The sequence below is a fragment of the Periplaneta americana genome, chromosome 16 (assembly GCF_040183065.1).
Source record: "Periplaneta americana isolate PAMFEO1 chromosome 16, P.americana_PAMFEO1_priV1, whole genome shotgun sequence".
In the NCBI taxonomy this organism is placed as follows: domain Eukaryota; kingdom Metazoa; phylum Arthropoda; class Insecta; order Blattodea; family Blattidae; genus Periplaneta; species Periplaneta americana.
Window position 1 is genome coordinate 179369009 of NC_091132.1, and position 14376 is coordinate 179383384.

General features: G+C 34.8%; 1 protein-coding gene across 1 annotated transcript; it reads right to left on the bottom strand.

Moving 5' to 3' along the window:
• Positions 1-2340: 2340 nt before the first annotated feature.
• Positions 2341-12368, bottom strand: LOC138691447 (zinc finger protein 235-like). The gene is made up of 3 exons (XM_069813376.1): positions 12315-12368; positions 11752-11834; positions 2341-10597 (listed from the first exon to the last, which is right to left on the bottom strand). Exons 1-3 carry the CDS (start codon positions 12366-12368, stop codon positions 9361-9363), a joined length of 1374 nt encoding a protein of 457 aa, XP_069669477.1. The 3' UTR covers positions 2341-9360.
• Positions 12369-14376: the final 2008 nt, after the last annotated feature.

Here is a 14376-nt window from a genome sequence, read left to right on the forward strand (position 1 = left end):
TTATATTTTTAGTATTATTAGTTTTCTGTCAATATTACTGATTAATAGATTCAAGGTAGAGCATCCATCCGCCACTGTAAACGAATATTGCACACTTTTATCACTGCCAATGTGAAATACCTTGGAAATACTTAGGATTTAAAGCATGGAGTAGTGTATTCTAGATGTGATGAATGGGAGAGCTGTATACCTGCACGACCCGCCCCAAATACATCTTACTTGTAATACCAAATTAGTCATGCGTGAATGAAGAACACTGCCACAGTTCCTGAATTCGCATAATTTTAGGGAGGGAATAAAGGGATTCTCAGTGTAGCCAACACTGCTCACATAATACTACACACATATTCTAACTTACCATGACCTAACCTATCACTTAATACTATACAAATAACCTAAGCTAAGATTTCACATAATAAACAACTCAGGTGAACGCGACAGTTCCTAAATACCTGAAAATGCTTAGGATTTATAGTATGGATTAGTGGAAATTGGATGTGGTCACTAGGTGAGCTGTATGCCTAACAATCCCACCCCAAATACATTATATCAAATTCGTCATGCGTGACAAAAACACTGTGATATTTCCTGAATGTGACGTAATTTGAGGTAAAGAATAAAGGGGTTTTCAATGTAGCCAACACCTCTCACATAATAGCTACTAGACACCAGTGGCGTATACTGGTTAAAGGGTTTGGGCTACCGCTGACCCTATTATTACACAAAATATATCTAACAATTACCTTAATTTTAATTACTATGGTAAAACTAATAATACAAAATTATTACATTATGTTATATTATAAACTTTTTCTTTCGTAATTTCCTTGGGCTACCACCGGTAGCCCGCAAAATACGCCCCTGCTAGACACCTAATCTAACTTATCCTAACCTCTCACATAACACTACACAAATAACTTAACCTGTCACGTAATACACACCACAGATGACTAGCGTTCTGTATCATAAAACTGACAGGTCCTACAATTATGACAATTTTACAAATATGTCAGAATATTGTAGCATTTACTTTCTGACCATTCTTATCTGCTTTGACAAATACAATTTGTGAATTGTCAACAGCGTTTCATAAACATGACAATGACAAAATATGTGTAAACATGTAAGATCGATAGCAAATTATTTCTTTTTGATATCATATTTTTATAACAGTAAAACGAGTAGATATGAGACGATTTGATTGGATGATTTTATGATGCACGCCACTATTGATTTTCTTCGAAATTCGTAACCACCGTTAGAAAATAAATTATGAACAGTGATAAAATTACAATTTTAAATATGATTAAAGAAAGGGACGACATTCCTGTCAACAAATACAGCCTCATTTACAAAAGAAGCATCAATTTTTTTTTATCAAGGACCCATTAGTAATTTCATCAACTCTTGAAAAATTTGTTGCTCCCATGTAGAGCTGTGGAATGGCATATACATCTGTTATAGGCAGGAAATCTCTTTCCCAAGTAATGAGCGTATCAACAAATCACTAGAGGTCCATCTTCACGGTTCAATTTTCAATGAGTTTACATATGCAATCTGGAAAGGATATTGAATGAATCAAGTTCAAAACGAACGTTAAATTAAGATTAATGCAGATTTTGTGTCTACATGTGCACCGTGTTGAACGCCATTTTCACTCTGTATATAATTAATTAATAAGTATTAAATATCAATCCAAGGAACAGATGCATTATAGGATCCACCTCGAGTATTCCCAGGGGCGTATTTTGCGGGCTACCGGGGGTAGCCCAAGGAAATTACAAAAGAAAAAGTTTATAATATAACATAATGTAATAATTTTGTATTATTAGTTTTACCATAGTAATTAAAATTAAAGTAATTGTTAGATATATTTTGTGTAATAATAGGGTCAGCGGTAGCCCAAACCCTTTAACCAGCATACGCCACTGAGTATTCCAAAGTATCGATTAGCCTATATATTGTATATTTTCGTTTATTGTACCAAGTATGCCACTTATCAAAACTAAAAGCATACTACAAACGTATCATTTAATAAAACCAACAATGAAATTAGGCTCATATTAGTTACCTTTGGTCCACACCTGTGGAGTAACGGTCAGCGCGTCTGGCTGCGAAACCAGGTGGCCCGGGTTCGAATTCCGGTCGGGGCAAGTTACCTGGTTGAGGTTTTTCCGGGGTTTTCCCTCAACCCAATAGAGCAAATGCTAGGTAACTTTCGGTGCTGGACCCCGGACTCATTTCACTGGCATTATCACCTTCTTATCATTCAGACGCTAAATAACCTAGATGTTGATACAGCGTCGTAAAATAACCTAATAAAATAAAATAAAAATTAGTTACCTTTGTTGTATAATATGTTATATTTTGTTCAAAATAAAGTTAAAGAAACAAACCAAAACTAAACTTAAAAAACACACTAACATTAAACTTTCAAATAATACAATACTGGTATTAATAGAACGATGAAATTAAATTCATATTAGTCATCTTTATAATACATTATAAAATACTAATTTTACTCCATTTATACTTCATTTCTGCTCCAGTAAAAATATTATCTTCCACAAAAGCACTTTTTACTAGTATTTTCCCTGGACCAAAAATAAATAAATAAAAAATTGTGTAAAAATTCGCATTTTATCATGGACCTCACTGGAGATGTTTCTTTTCATTTTCTCTGTTATTCAAGTGATTTCACAAAGTGTTAGATACGGCGATCGTGTGTTTATCATTTAATAAGCCTACCTTGTATTTTCCAATGATATCTCCACATGAGTCCATCTAGTTTACTTTAACATTTCATCTTAGAACTATATGTTTCGCAGAACATTTCACTCCTAAGTAAACCACAATCACATAAAAAAACCATAGAACATATATGTATTCATGGATTAAGGAAGTAAAAATGTTCCATGTATAATTCCATTTCTAGGCTTACATTTTAAGCCAACAGGGAAAATTTGATCCACTCCTTTTTTATATGTAACTATAGCATTCGAAATTGCCGCCATGATTATGATCAAACTTACTTCCAACAATATTGGTTAGTTGGCAACATAATAAAAACGATATATATCGATAATAAATTGATCAAAACGCTACTACCGTTCAACTTTTTTTTTTTTTTTTGCGGCTTTGCAGGGCAGGTCCTATAATGCAATCTGTTCCTAATCCAATACTTACGCCTACTTGTTTCGCAAAATTGTGGTTCAACACTCCATAGGCACTCGCATTTGCTATAATCTTCAATGTAGCTAATCGTACTTAGTCGCCATTTTCAACTTAAAAGGTCCACCATCACGGGGAGGGGGAAATTCGCGGAGTCCTAGAACAATCAGCTGGTTGCTACATGCTACTGTTGAACGAAATACGCACAAGAAACCAAATGGCAATGGATAGCTTTCAATTGCCTCATGCACTCTTATTTTTAGTGAAAGAAAGCATGCACAATTGAATGTGTTTCGTTCATTCTTTCACTGAGGAAGAAATTAAATATGCAGTAAAAACATTAGGTTTCTCTATAGTTAATGTATAACAATAAATAAAAAAAAATTCTACAGAATCTTATAGACTTCCTATTTTCCAAGCGATTCTTGAAAATAACCCAAAATCAGAAGAGATTTTCCAACTCAATAGTATGTAAAACGTATTTATCAAAGTCGAAGCTTATAATTCTCAAGTACGTCTTGAACAATGCCAGAAATGCCAATCCTTCGGGCATGTGTTATGAGGTTGTAAGCATGAACCCAGCTGCTTGAAATGCAGTGAAAATCACCTTATATAAGGTCCATCAAAGGGACAAACTATACTGTAAAATGTGCGAATTGTCAAGGAAATCACACTTCAAATTTCAGAGAATGCCCTGTTTTATACATAATCTTTACCATTTTATTAAGAGACGAAGCAAAGTACAAGCAAAACCTGATCCACCAGAAAACAACAAAAATGATTTCCCCTCCCCCCCCACTACCTCGACAATATATGCCTCAAACTTCATCTTCCTCAAAACTACAAAGTTATCTCCATTTGATGACATAAAATTCATCCTCAATATATTAAAAAATTTTAACATCCAAGGATTTCTAAACCTAATGAAAACAACGTCACATAAAATAAGGCAATGTTAGAACATACAGTCGAAAGTCATCATATTAATAGAAAGTGCACTGACTTTCTTTAGTGACAACAAAGAGTGCAGACCTTAACTAAACCATAGAACATCCAGACTACACCACATCAAATAAAAATCTGCATGAACTACTCAAGACTGAATCCAAGGACGAAATAATCTACTGGATATAAACTACACCAACAAATTTTAACATTAATTTCAAATCATACCAATCACCTACTGCAGTACATGTATCTCCAAGAGAATTCTACTCAATATGCAGCCACATCTTACAGTACTTTTATTAACGCAGATATGCCTGAAATATATTTTTTTTGCAATTTTTGTGTATTTTTCAAATCTCATTTAATGCAGTATATGACTGAAGTATTTGTATGGTGTCGAAACATTCTAGTTGTAACTGGTTGAGCTAGAAACAAGTGTCCCTTTAAAAGGACAGTAGGCATATGAGCATACATTTTGAGAATAATTGTATACTATGCTCACATGAAAGGAAACAATGTAATTGATGCAATTTACAATTATTACTAATATTAACAAATTATTACGTTGTTATTTTATTATAGTTTCTTCATTATTACTACTAATATTATTCTGAAGAATGAAGCATTGTGGCTAAATTCGTTTTAACTCTGGAATGCTTTCGTTATTGAATAGTACCGTATTGCTGTTGGTACGTAAAAATAAGTAATAGGCGAAAAGAGCGTTAAAGTTTCGAGGAGGAGGTTATATTGGGAGAGAAGTGACGTGCTGTGGCAATGTAGAAAGACAGGTTTCAGTTCATTTTCTAAAATCTACATTGTTATGACAATGACAATTTAGATAGGAAATAAGACCTCTTGCAAAAATACTAAATGAAAAACAATAGAAACTTATGTCCGTTCAATATCTCCCTCCAGAACGTCACCAGTCCTCCACTTGTAAACAGATCTTGCTGTGCAAATATGGCTTTCAGGTATTCTTCCTGTGAAGTAGACTTGAATAATTTCAAAGGAAAAATTGTTCTGGAGCCGGGTATCGATCCCGGGACCTTTGGCTTAGCGCACCAACGCTCTGCCGACTAGCTACCCAGTAACTACACCCAACACTGTCTCAACTTTTCCCTTCATATCCACACACCTCAGTGGGCTGACAAGACGCCAGAAACCCAATTGAGTGCACACGAATTCTGTGTGGCATTTGTAGGCTGCATTATAGTGATATGTCTGTATTTGAGATGAAATTTCGCCCGTAGCATAATTTTCAAACGTAGATAGCATTTCATGCAGGGAAAATCCACTAAAATGGAAAAAGCGAAACAATTTCAAAATATATGGGGATATGCCTACTGTCCTTCTAAAAGGACACATAAGTTTTCGTCATTGTCATGTCGCAATGAATAGATATTTCGGACGCATTGTGGTTTCACGTTATATTTATGTTTATTAGGAGTCATTTGATCTACAACAATTTGCAAAATAATTCCGAACTGTAAAAATATTTAACATACTTATCTGATTTGCGTCTCGGATGCCATAGCTGAAATAAACGAACATTTTTCACATCCTCATCCGAAACTCAACGATGACCAGAACTCCAATTACCAGTCTTTCCACACCTAGCAAGCCTCTAATTAAGACCAGTAACAGTGACACCTGTGAAAAAGTAAATGCGTTAACTGTAGAGAGAGTAATTTGAAACATTGACAACTGTCCTTTTAATAGGACAGTAGGCATATCTGGGTTAAAGATAGCAGTTACCAGATCAATTGTCAAACATTACTTAACATCAATGCAGACAATTCAATTTTCGGAGTCAAAAGCAAATCGGTTAATTTACGTGTCTATTTTCATCAAAGAAATAGGATGCTGGCTGGCATGCAATACTTGAATGCTTGAAGTTCAAAGAAAAGTTGAACCGTGTACATGCACCTTAAGTTTAAGCATCCAAATATACACTCTACCAACAAAATTTCCCATCACATACAATATAATATAAAAAACCATACATTACAGAAAAAAATATCGTGTGATTTCACAAAACTTTTCAAGGAAAAGGGGACTACATTCTACATTACATTAATCAAACATGAGTACTGTATAGATTACAAAAACATTGGCGACGTCAACAGTAAAGTACGACCATCAATTTTATACAATACTAAAGAATAAAAGATTACACATGAAATAGTGTATAATATTTATGAAGAATACAGGGGAAAAACAAAGTCACAATATTCTTAAGGGTGATGTCATTTTTAATTCAATATATTACTGCAAAATTTATTGCTGTTCCTAATGAAAAAGTAAAAAAAAAAAAGTTGACTTTATCCTTTTAGCAAAACACATGCTAATTCTATGCTCATTCCAATGCAATGGAGAAACAATAATTAAATTATTGCCATTTCTTAAAGACAGTCTTTATATAAAAAAGCTAAATTTGGTGTCGTTAGAAAAGAAACGTATGTATAGTGTCAAGAGATATCTTCCAATATATTTAAACCTATAAGATGGCAATGATGTAAACAATTACATGAGATTTAAAAAAAATTGTAATGAAGTGTGTTCTGGAACTACATTTCAGTTGAAGAACTTGGACATTACCTTCAATATAGTAACCACTAATATTTATAATGAAAGTTATAATTAATTTTTCTAACAGAGAACGCTCAATCGGACAATAATTTTAAAAACTTCTATTTAAATGCCACTTTAAGGGGAGAGGATGGTATTTTTTTTAAGCTTTTTTCCTATTTGGTGTAAAATATTAATTTTTTGTATGTAGAGAGCTCATAGCTGTGCCAACTCAACCAAATAAAAATATAAAAAAAATTATTTGGGGGCACAAATTTGAAAAAAATATACCCAATGCAGGATTGTACTAAAACCGATATATCTAAACCATTTTTAAAGATATATTCAAACAGTTTTTTTTGCAATGTTTTTGCAAAAGCATGTTGTACAAACTGTCTGTAACAGAATTTTGATATTAGTCCCCACGTTTGTAAAATAAACAATTAAAATTCAATACCAATTTTCTGATTTCCTTTCTTGCAAACAGACGGACGTATTTTTAAAATGAAATCAATTAACAAAATTCTGTTACAGAGAAACGTTTCATAATAATCTAAAGAAAGTGTGTTCTAAATTTCGTGCATGTATCTTTAATAGTTCAGAAATTATATGCATTTTTGTCTGGCAATATAGCAAAGAAAATGAAGTTACTGGAAACCGATAAAAGGGGGCGTGTAATTAAAAAAAAAAAAACATAGCGCAGGAAGTTTGAAAATAACGTCTCAACATCCGATAAGGCCACGAATACCCACAAAATGTTATGCTATGCATTCCACACATATCACAGAGTGTTTTAAAGATTTTTTTTGAAAATTTAGTCATATTTCACGAAAAAATACCATCCTCGTAAATAATTTTAGTTTTGTGTATAAATTTGATCCGAAGAAATGTAACTTTTCGATGTGCAAAAGTGGGCGAGTGATTTAAAAATACATAACGCAGGAAATTTAAAAATGGCGACTCAACATCCGATAAGAGCACAAATACCCACAAAATGTTAAGCTATGCATTCCACATATATCACAGAGTGTTTTAAAGATTTTTTTTTTTTGAAAATTTATTCCGAAAAATACCACCCTCTCTCCTTAAATAGACAAAGTATCTGACTGATACCATTTAGCCCTTCTTTTTGTATTATAGAAATAAGTGCCAAAAAATTAAGCAGAAATATTGACTCCAAATTTATCTCCAGGAATCAAATTTTCTGAGAGTACAAAACTTCAGATAGCGAAGGGGACGATGTCCGCTGTAAGGAGAATAATCAGCTGACGTTGAACACTTCAAGAATTTACAATTTTTTTCCTCTGAAACTCATTTACCTCAAGTATGGCAGAAGAAGGGCATACTGACAGCATGATTTGAGTACAAGACGTATTACACGAAACTGACGAAAGAAAAACGTTTGACAAACACAACTTTGAAAAGTTTATCGGGCTTGCTGGCGTTCCTGAAATTTTAGGTTAGACGATCGCAAGAAATATGTAACATGGACGTCGGATTACAAACGTTTCTCGTCAGTATATTTAAGAACACGTTTGTTGGCAACATGTTTGAATACATGATTACATAAGACACGCTTATGAGCAAAACAATTTCGACAAATATCACATTTGAAAGGCTTCCCGCTAGCATGCTAGCGCATTAAATCACTTAAATATAAGAAATGCTTATGACAAACATCACATTTCAAAAAGCTTCTCGCCCGTGACGTTTTAAACCAAGGCACACGTATAATATCACCACATTTGGAAGGCTTCTCATGAGTGTGCTGGCGACTAATAATTACTAAAGTACTGCATTGCGAGAATGGCATAAGGCAAACCTCGCATTTGAAAGGCTATTCTCCTGTACACTTGCCTTTACGGACTCTTGGATAACAGTAGATCGGTAAACATCAGAAACAACGGATTCTAAAGATTTTTTTTTTCACCTCTATAGCAGTTTTCGTGTCTTTATAGAATATTAGACTGCGGGAAACACCACGAACATTGCATTTGTAATGGTTATCACGTCTGCGCAAGTGTTCATATCATTTAAGGCTACATGAATGCGAGATATATAACAAAAATTGCATTTAAAATGTTTCCCTTGTCTGCAATCGTTCATTTCTTATGTGAGACATCTGTATAAGTTTCGTTAGGTAATGAGCCTACAACAAATATTCACCACACAAATCGCACTTTAAAAGTTTTCTCACGTATGTGCAGGCGTTAATGGCATTCGGGACTACTCTATTCCGAGTAACACTTGCGACACAAATCGCATTCGAAAGGTTTCTCGCCTGTGTGTGCAGGCGTTCATGGCATCTGAGCCTACACCATTCTGACCACACAAATCGCATTTGAAAGGTTTCTCGCCTGTGTGCATGCGTTCATTGCATCTGGGACTACTCCATTCTGAGTAACACTTACCACACAACTTGCAATTGAAAGGTTTCTCGCCAATGTGCAGGCATTAATGGCATCTGACACTACTCCATTCTGAGTAACACTTACCACACAACTCGCATTTGAAAGATTTCTCGCCAATGTGCAGGCGTTCATGGCATCTGAGACTAATCCATTCTGAGAAACACTTACCACACAAATCGCATTTGAAAGGTTTCTCGCCTGTATTACGGCATTCATGAGATTCTAGACTATTTAATTGCGAGAAACACTTACCGCAAACTTCTCATTTAAAAGGCTTCGCACCAGTGTGCATGCTTTGGTGCCTCCTTAAGATACTCAACTGCGAGAAACTCTTACCACACAAGTCGCACTTGAAGGGTTTCTCGCCTGTGTGCACGAGTCTATGCGATTTTAGAGTTTGCAAATGCGAGAAACTCCTACCACACACATCGCACTTGAAAGGTTTCTCGCCTGTGTGACGGCGTTCATGGGATTTCAGATCACTTGAGTATGAGAAACACTTGCCACACACATCGCATTTGAAGGGTTTCTCGCCTGTGTGACAGCGTTCATGAGCTTTTAGACTATTTGGTCGCGAAAAAAACTTACCACAAACTTCGCATTTAAAAGGTTTCTCACCTGTGTGTATGCGTTCGTGCCTACTTAAGACACTTGGCTGCGAGAAACACTTACCACACAAGTCGCACTTGAAGGGTTTCTCGCCTGTATGAAGTCGTTCATGGCATTTTAGATTATGAAACTGCGAGAAACTCTTGCCGCAGACATCGCATTTGAAAGGTTTCTCGCCTGTGTGAGTGCGTTCATGGCTTTTCAAATCACTCGATCGTAGGAAAAGCTTACAACACGCATCGCATTTGAAAGGTTTCTCGTTAGTGTGACGACGTTCGTGTCCCCTTAGATTAGACAGCTGCGCGAAACACTTACCACACAAATCGCATTTGAAGGGTTTTTCGCCTGTGTGAAGACGTGCATGCGATTTTAGATTATTCGACTGCGAGAAACACTTACCACAGACATCACATTTAAAAGGTTTCTCGCCTGTGTGACGGCGTTCATGGCATTTGAGTTCACTCGATTGTGAGAAACACTTACCACACAGATCGCATTTGAAAGGTTTCTCGGTTGTGTGACGACGTTCATGTGTCCTTAGGTAAGACAGCCGGGAGAAACACTTACCACACAAATCGCATTTGAAAGGTTTCTCGTCTGTATATCGGCATTCATGACTTTCTAGGGTAGAGGAATGCGAGAATCTCTCACCACAAACAAAGCATTTGAAAGGCTTCTGCCCTGTGTGCAAGAATTCATGGATTGTTGGAGTATTCGGCTGCGAGAAACATTCTTCAGATGTTTTGAATTCAAATTGCCTCTCATCTTGATGAGTCCCCACAGTTTTTTCCGAGGATCCTGAATTATTTAGAATCTGACATGCAGTAGTGTTCTCTTCATGTGAAATACCGACGGATTCTGATGATTCCCTCCTACTGGGCGATCCAATCCTATGAAGAAAATATTCTATCAGTCTTTACAATACCCACAACAAATATATATTTATTTTATGTTGAATACCCAAATGAGATTAAACCCACTTGACCAGGAGGTACATCTCCGTCGGAGATACATCGTCGTGAATTATCAGTTTAGTTTGGTTATTTATACGCGTCAAAGAACGCTTTAAAAATTAACATTATACTCCAATATACAGACTAAAATAATAATAATAGTGCATTATGCAACGAGCCTATAATGGTAGTAATTAAGACGTGATTATATTTGTTTATGAAACGAGCCAAGCCAGTTTCATAATTTTCATACGAGCGTCTTAATTACCATTATAGGCAAGTTTCATACGACTTTTTATGCTCGACCATATTTATAACTTGAAATTAGTCATAAGAATTCCTGTTATGGTTACATAAGTGAGGAGCGGAACTGACCTAAATTGTGAGATGTGCGCAGACGCATTAGTATTGATTTTATCCGAGGAACGAATGTGTCATTGATCTTGATATAATCTAGAGAATAAGATGAACATTAATTTTGATATAACCTGGAAATTGATATAGAATTGAAAAACGAGAGGACAAATTGAATATATTTGAATATTATTTACAATTAACGCTAATTATTACAGTAACAGAACATAATCTTCTGCGACAGTATTGGATTTCCAGCCTCCGTGACGTTTCCCTAGTTGTCGTTCAAATGCATATCCGAGAATAATCGGAAACCTAAAATTTAATAGATAGGTGTACTTTAAGGACATGCATTAAAGGAATGCTACCAGGTGCATAATTACTACATTTTGGCATGGTCGAGCATAAAGTATAAAACAAAACGCATTTATAATTTACATTTTGGCATGGTCGAGCATAAAGTATAAAACAAAACGCATTTATAATTAATGTAGGAAAGAGAGAATAAAATATTAGAGCTTGGGAATTAGGCTACTTTATCTACGAAGGACACAGAGTGATTGTAACTATGGGTATTGAAAAGGGCTTGAAATATTCAATATCAGTTATGTTCAGGTATGAAATTAGATTTCAAGCCAATGTAAGGGGAACATAGACATTACATTCAACTCTTTGTTCATATACACCACATTTACAATTGGCAATTTTTGGATTATGGGTACAGTGCAGACACTCACCTTTCAGTAGAAACCTCGTTGTCCTCTGCTGTTACTTCCATCCATGGGTCATCATTCACTGTGTCCAAGTCAGTCTGCTCTTCCTAAAAATACAAAAAAATAAAAACAGGTAGACAGCACTCTTAACATTTTAAGAAGAACACAGATTTTAGATTCCACAGAACTGCATTTAAATCGTGTTAGGTGTAGTAGAAATTTTAGTTAATAGAAGACAATTAATGTGTCAGATTTTTCCTCGTAGAACAGCGTTTTTCAACCTTTTTTCAACGTGTGACAAACTAAAAGTGTCATTTTAAATCCTGTGGCAGACCCATATAATCTAAAGCTGTTAGGGGATTTAGGAGGGAATGAACACTATAAAATACAAATAAATGATACAAATGTATATGCATTAACATATAAAATAAAATATTTTCAATTTTTTATTTTTAATTTATTGGGTTATTTTCCGACGCTGTATCAACATCTCGGGTTATTTAGCGACTGAATGAAATATCCATATCCGTTATTTTTACATAAAATTGACTTCCACTTCTGTTTTAGACGTTCAGTAACCGGTGTACTTGGTGTCTAATTCTCTGTGACATTTCCTCAACTAATTTGAGGGCTTCCGGCATCTCTTGCTCTGACGTTTGTAGCTGTGTAATAGTTTCAGAAACAGTTTGAAAATAGTTTTGTATGAAAACCAAATAATTCGTCAGAACCTTCAAATCCAGAGCGTTTTCCTTTGCGTATTTATTGGCAATCATTCTACAGTACCCCCACCCACTGCATGCTTTACCACTATACTCAGTACACCGTTATGTGGATTTCCCACTGAACTGCTCTATTGGGTCCGAAGTCTCGAAGCCAAGTTATGTCTTTCTACCTGTATTAATATTAAATGCACTTCACTGACAGAATAAGAGCACATAAAATAGACATCAGTTTCATGTATGTTCTACCCGTGCATATGTACCAGAATATTTTGTAAAATTTAGAACCTATTATTCAATTCACTCAAAATCAGCGCTATAACTTATCTTAAGGATACTAAATATCTGTTCTCTATGGGCAAAAGAATAATTTATGAAGGATGTACTGTAAATAAATAAATAATGAAAAACAATGGATGAAAAATAAATTATGACACATGATGTTTGTACCTACACCTAATGCAAAGTCAATTATTGGGAAACTATGAACAGTATTCAGAATTTTAGACAGAACTGAGAAAACAAAAAGCAGTTGAGTCCTAAAATACGACATTTCGGGAATGTGTAGCTAGACAATCATTAAAAAAATTTAACAAACAGTTTCATTTTCAAATCTAAAACATAAAACGAAATAGCACTTCAACATTGAAGTTCTCTGCAACATGACAGAACTGGTAATAGTGAACAGTGAAGGAATTTTATTTGCCTCTATCATGGAGTGAAAGGCATTGCAAACACTGCTGCAAAGCGGTAGTGTGCGTGACAATCAAAACACAAAGATAGACACTGGAAGAAGAAATCAATTTATTCTTCATGCTGCACTCACCTCTGGTTGACGTTTCTCCACAAGGAAGGAAATTAGCAGCGGATCTTCCTCAACTTTTACCTCGGCTGTGACGTCATGACTCTGGTCCATATATACTTCCTCTATACCAGTCACATCCTGGTCCGAAAAATTTCGTTCCTGCAGTACAAAGTGATTTCTTAAATCAACAATTTATTACAGGAGGTTGTAAGATGACTTCTAACGTTACAAGCTGCTTTTTATACTCGATACAACATATTATGAGGTACTAAGATACAACTTCGACATATTTCCCCTATTACTTGATCACAAGCCTAAATCTAGTGCTTTTCCAGCCCACAAGTTACAGATATCAGCATAGTTAGTCATTTTGTAATTGTTAGGAGTGACACAATTGATTCCGGTCGGAGATTATCTTCAAGCTGATAAATCTCGTTCGGCAAAAATTCACCAATTTTAATAATGTGTGTATTTTATTGTATATCGCGATTATAATACATTATAAATTGCGAAAGTTGCGATTTGTATGTGAAGTTATTGTTTTCATTACTTCACATAATAAGACTTTGTCAAATAGTTCTTTTCAGAACTATAGTTCGATATTATGTAGGCCTATATGCGTGTTCCGTGGTAAGTAAACATTTGGAATATGTTATAATATTACAATAAATTATTATGCATAACAGAATATTGTTCTGCATTATAATTCACTCCAATATATGTATTAAAGTATTACAATAAATTATATACTTTCATTTTAGAACAGTGACTACTGAAAGTAACGTCATTCTTTGAACACAAAAACAATTAATTACTCATATTGAAATTAATTATATAATATTTACATTGTTTATGATATTATAAGGATTTTCTCAGAAACCTACACCAAAGGCACGATTCATTGCCTGTCGTGAAATGTATATACCGGTAGTGATAAACACGTAGTTTTAGTTTGCAGCCATAAATACTTTCAACAGTGCATTAGAATGTACATGTAAGTATCAAATGACGTTTACGTTGAAAGTAAGTTATGTACATCTCACAGGAGATAATACAACAAAAGGAAATTGTGTTTCGTTTGGTTCAGCTGTTTTGAAGAATTACGTAATATAGGCCTTATGTTTA

Bases quoted from the DNA above. Each gene is read 5' to 3' on its own strand.
- LOC138691447 (XM_069813376.1), bottom strand. From the start codon at position 12,368: ATGCCGGAAGCCCTCAAATTAGTTGAGGAAATGTCACAGAGAATTAGA. The intron at 11,835-12,314 runs GTACACCGGTTA...TTGTATTTTTAG, and splicing joins CACAGAGAATTAGACACCAA to GAAGAGCAGACTGACTTGGA. The intron at 10,598-11,751 runs GTGAGTGTCTGC...TTTTCTTCATAG, and splicing joins AACGAGGTTTCTACTGAAAG to GATTGGATCGCCCAGTAGGA.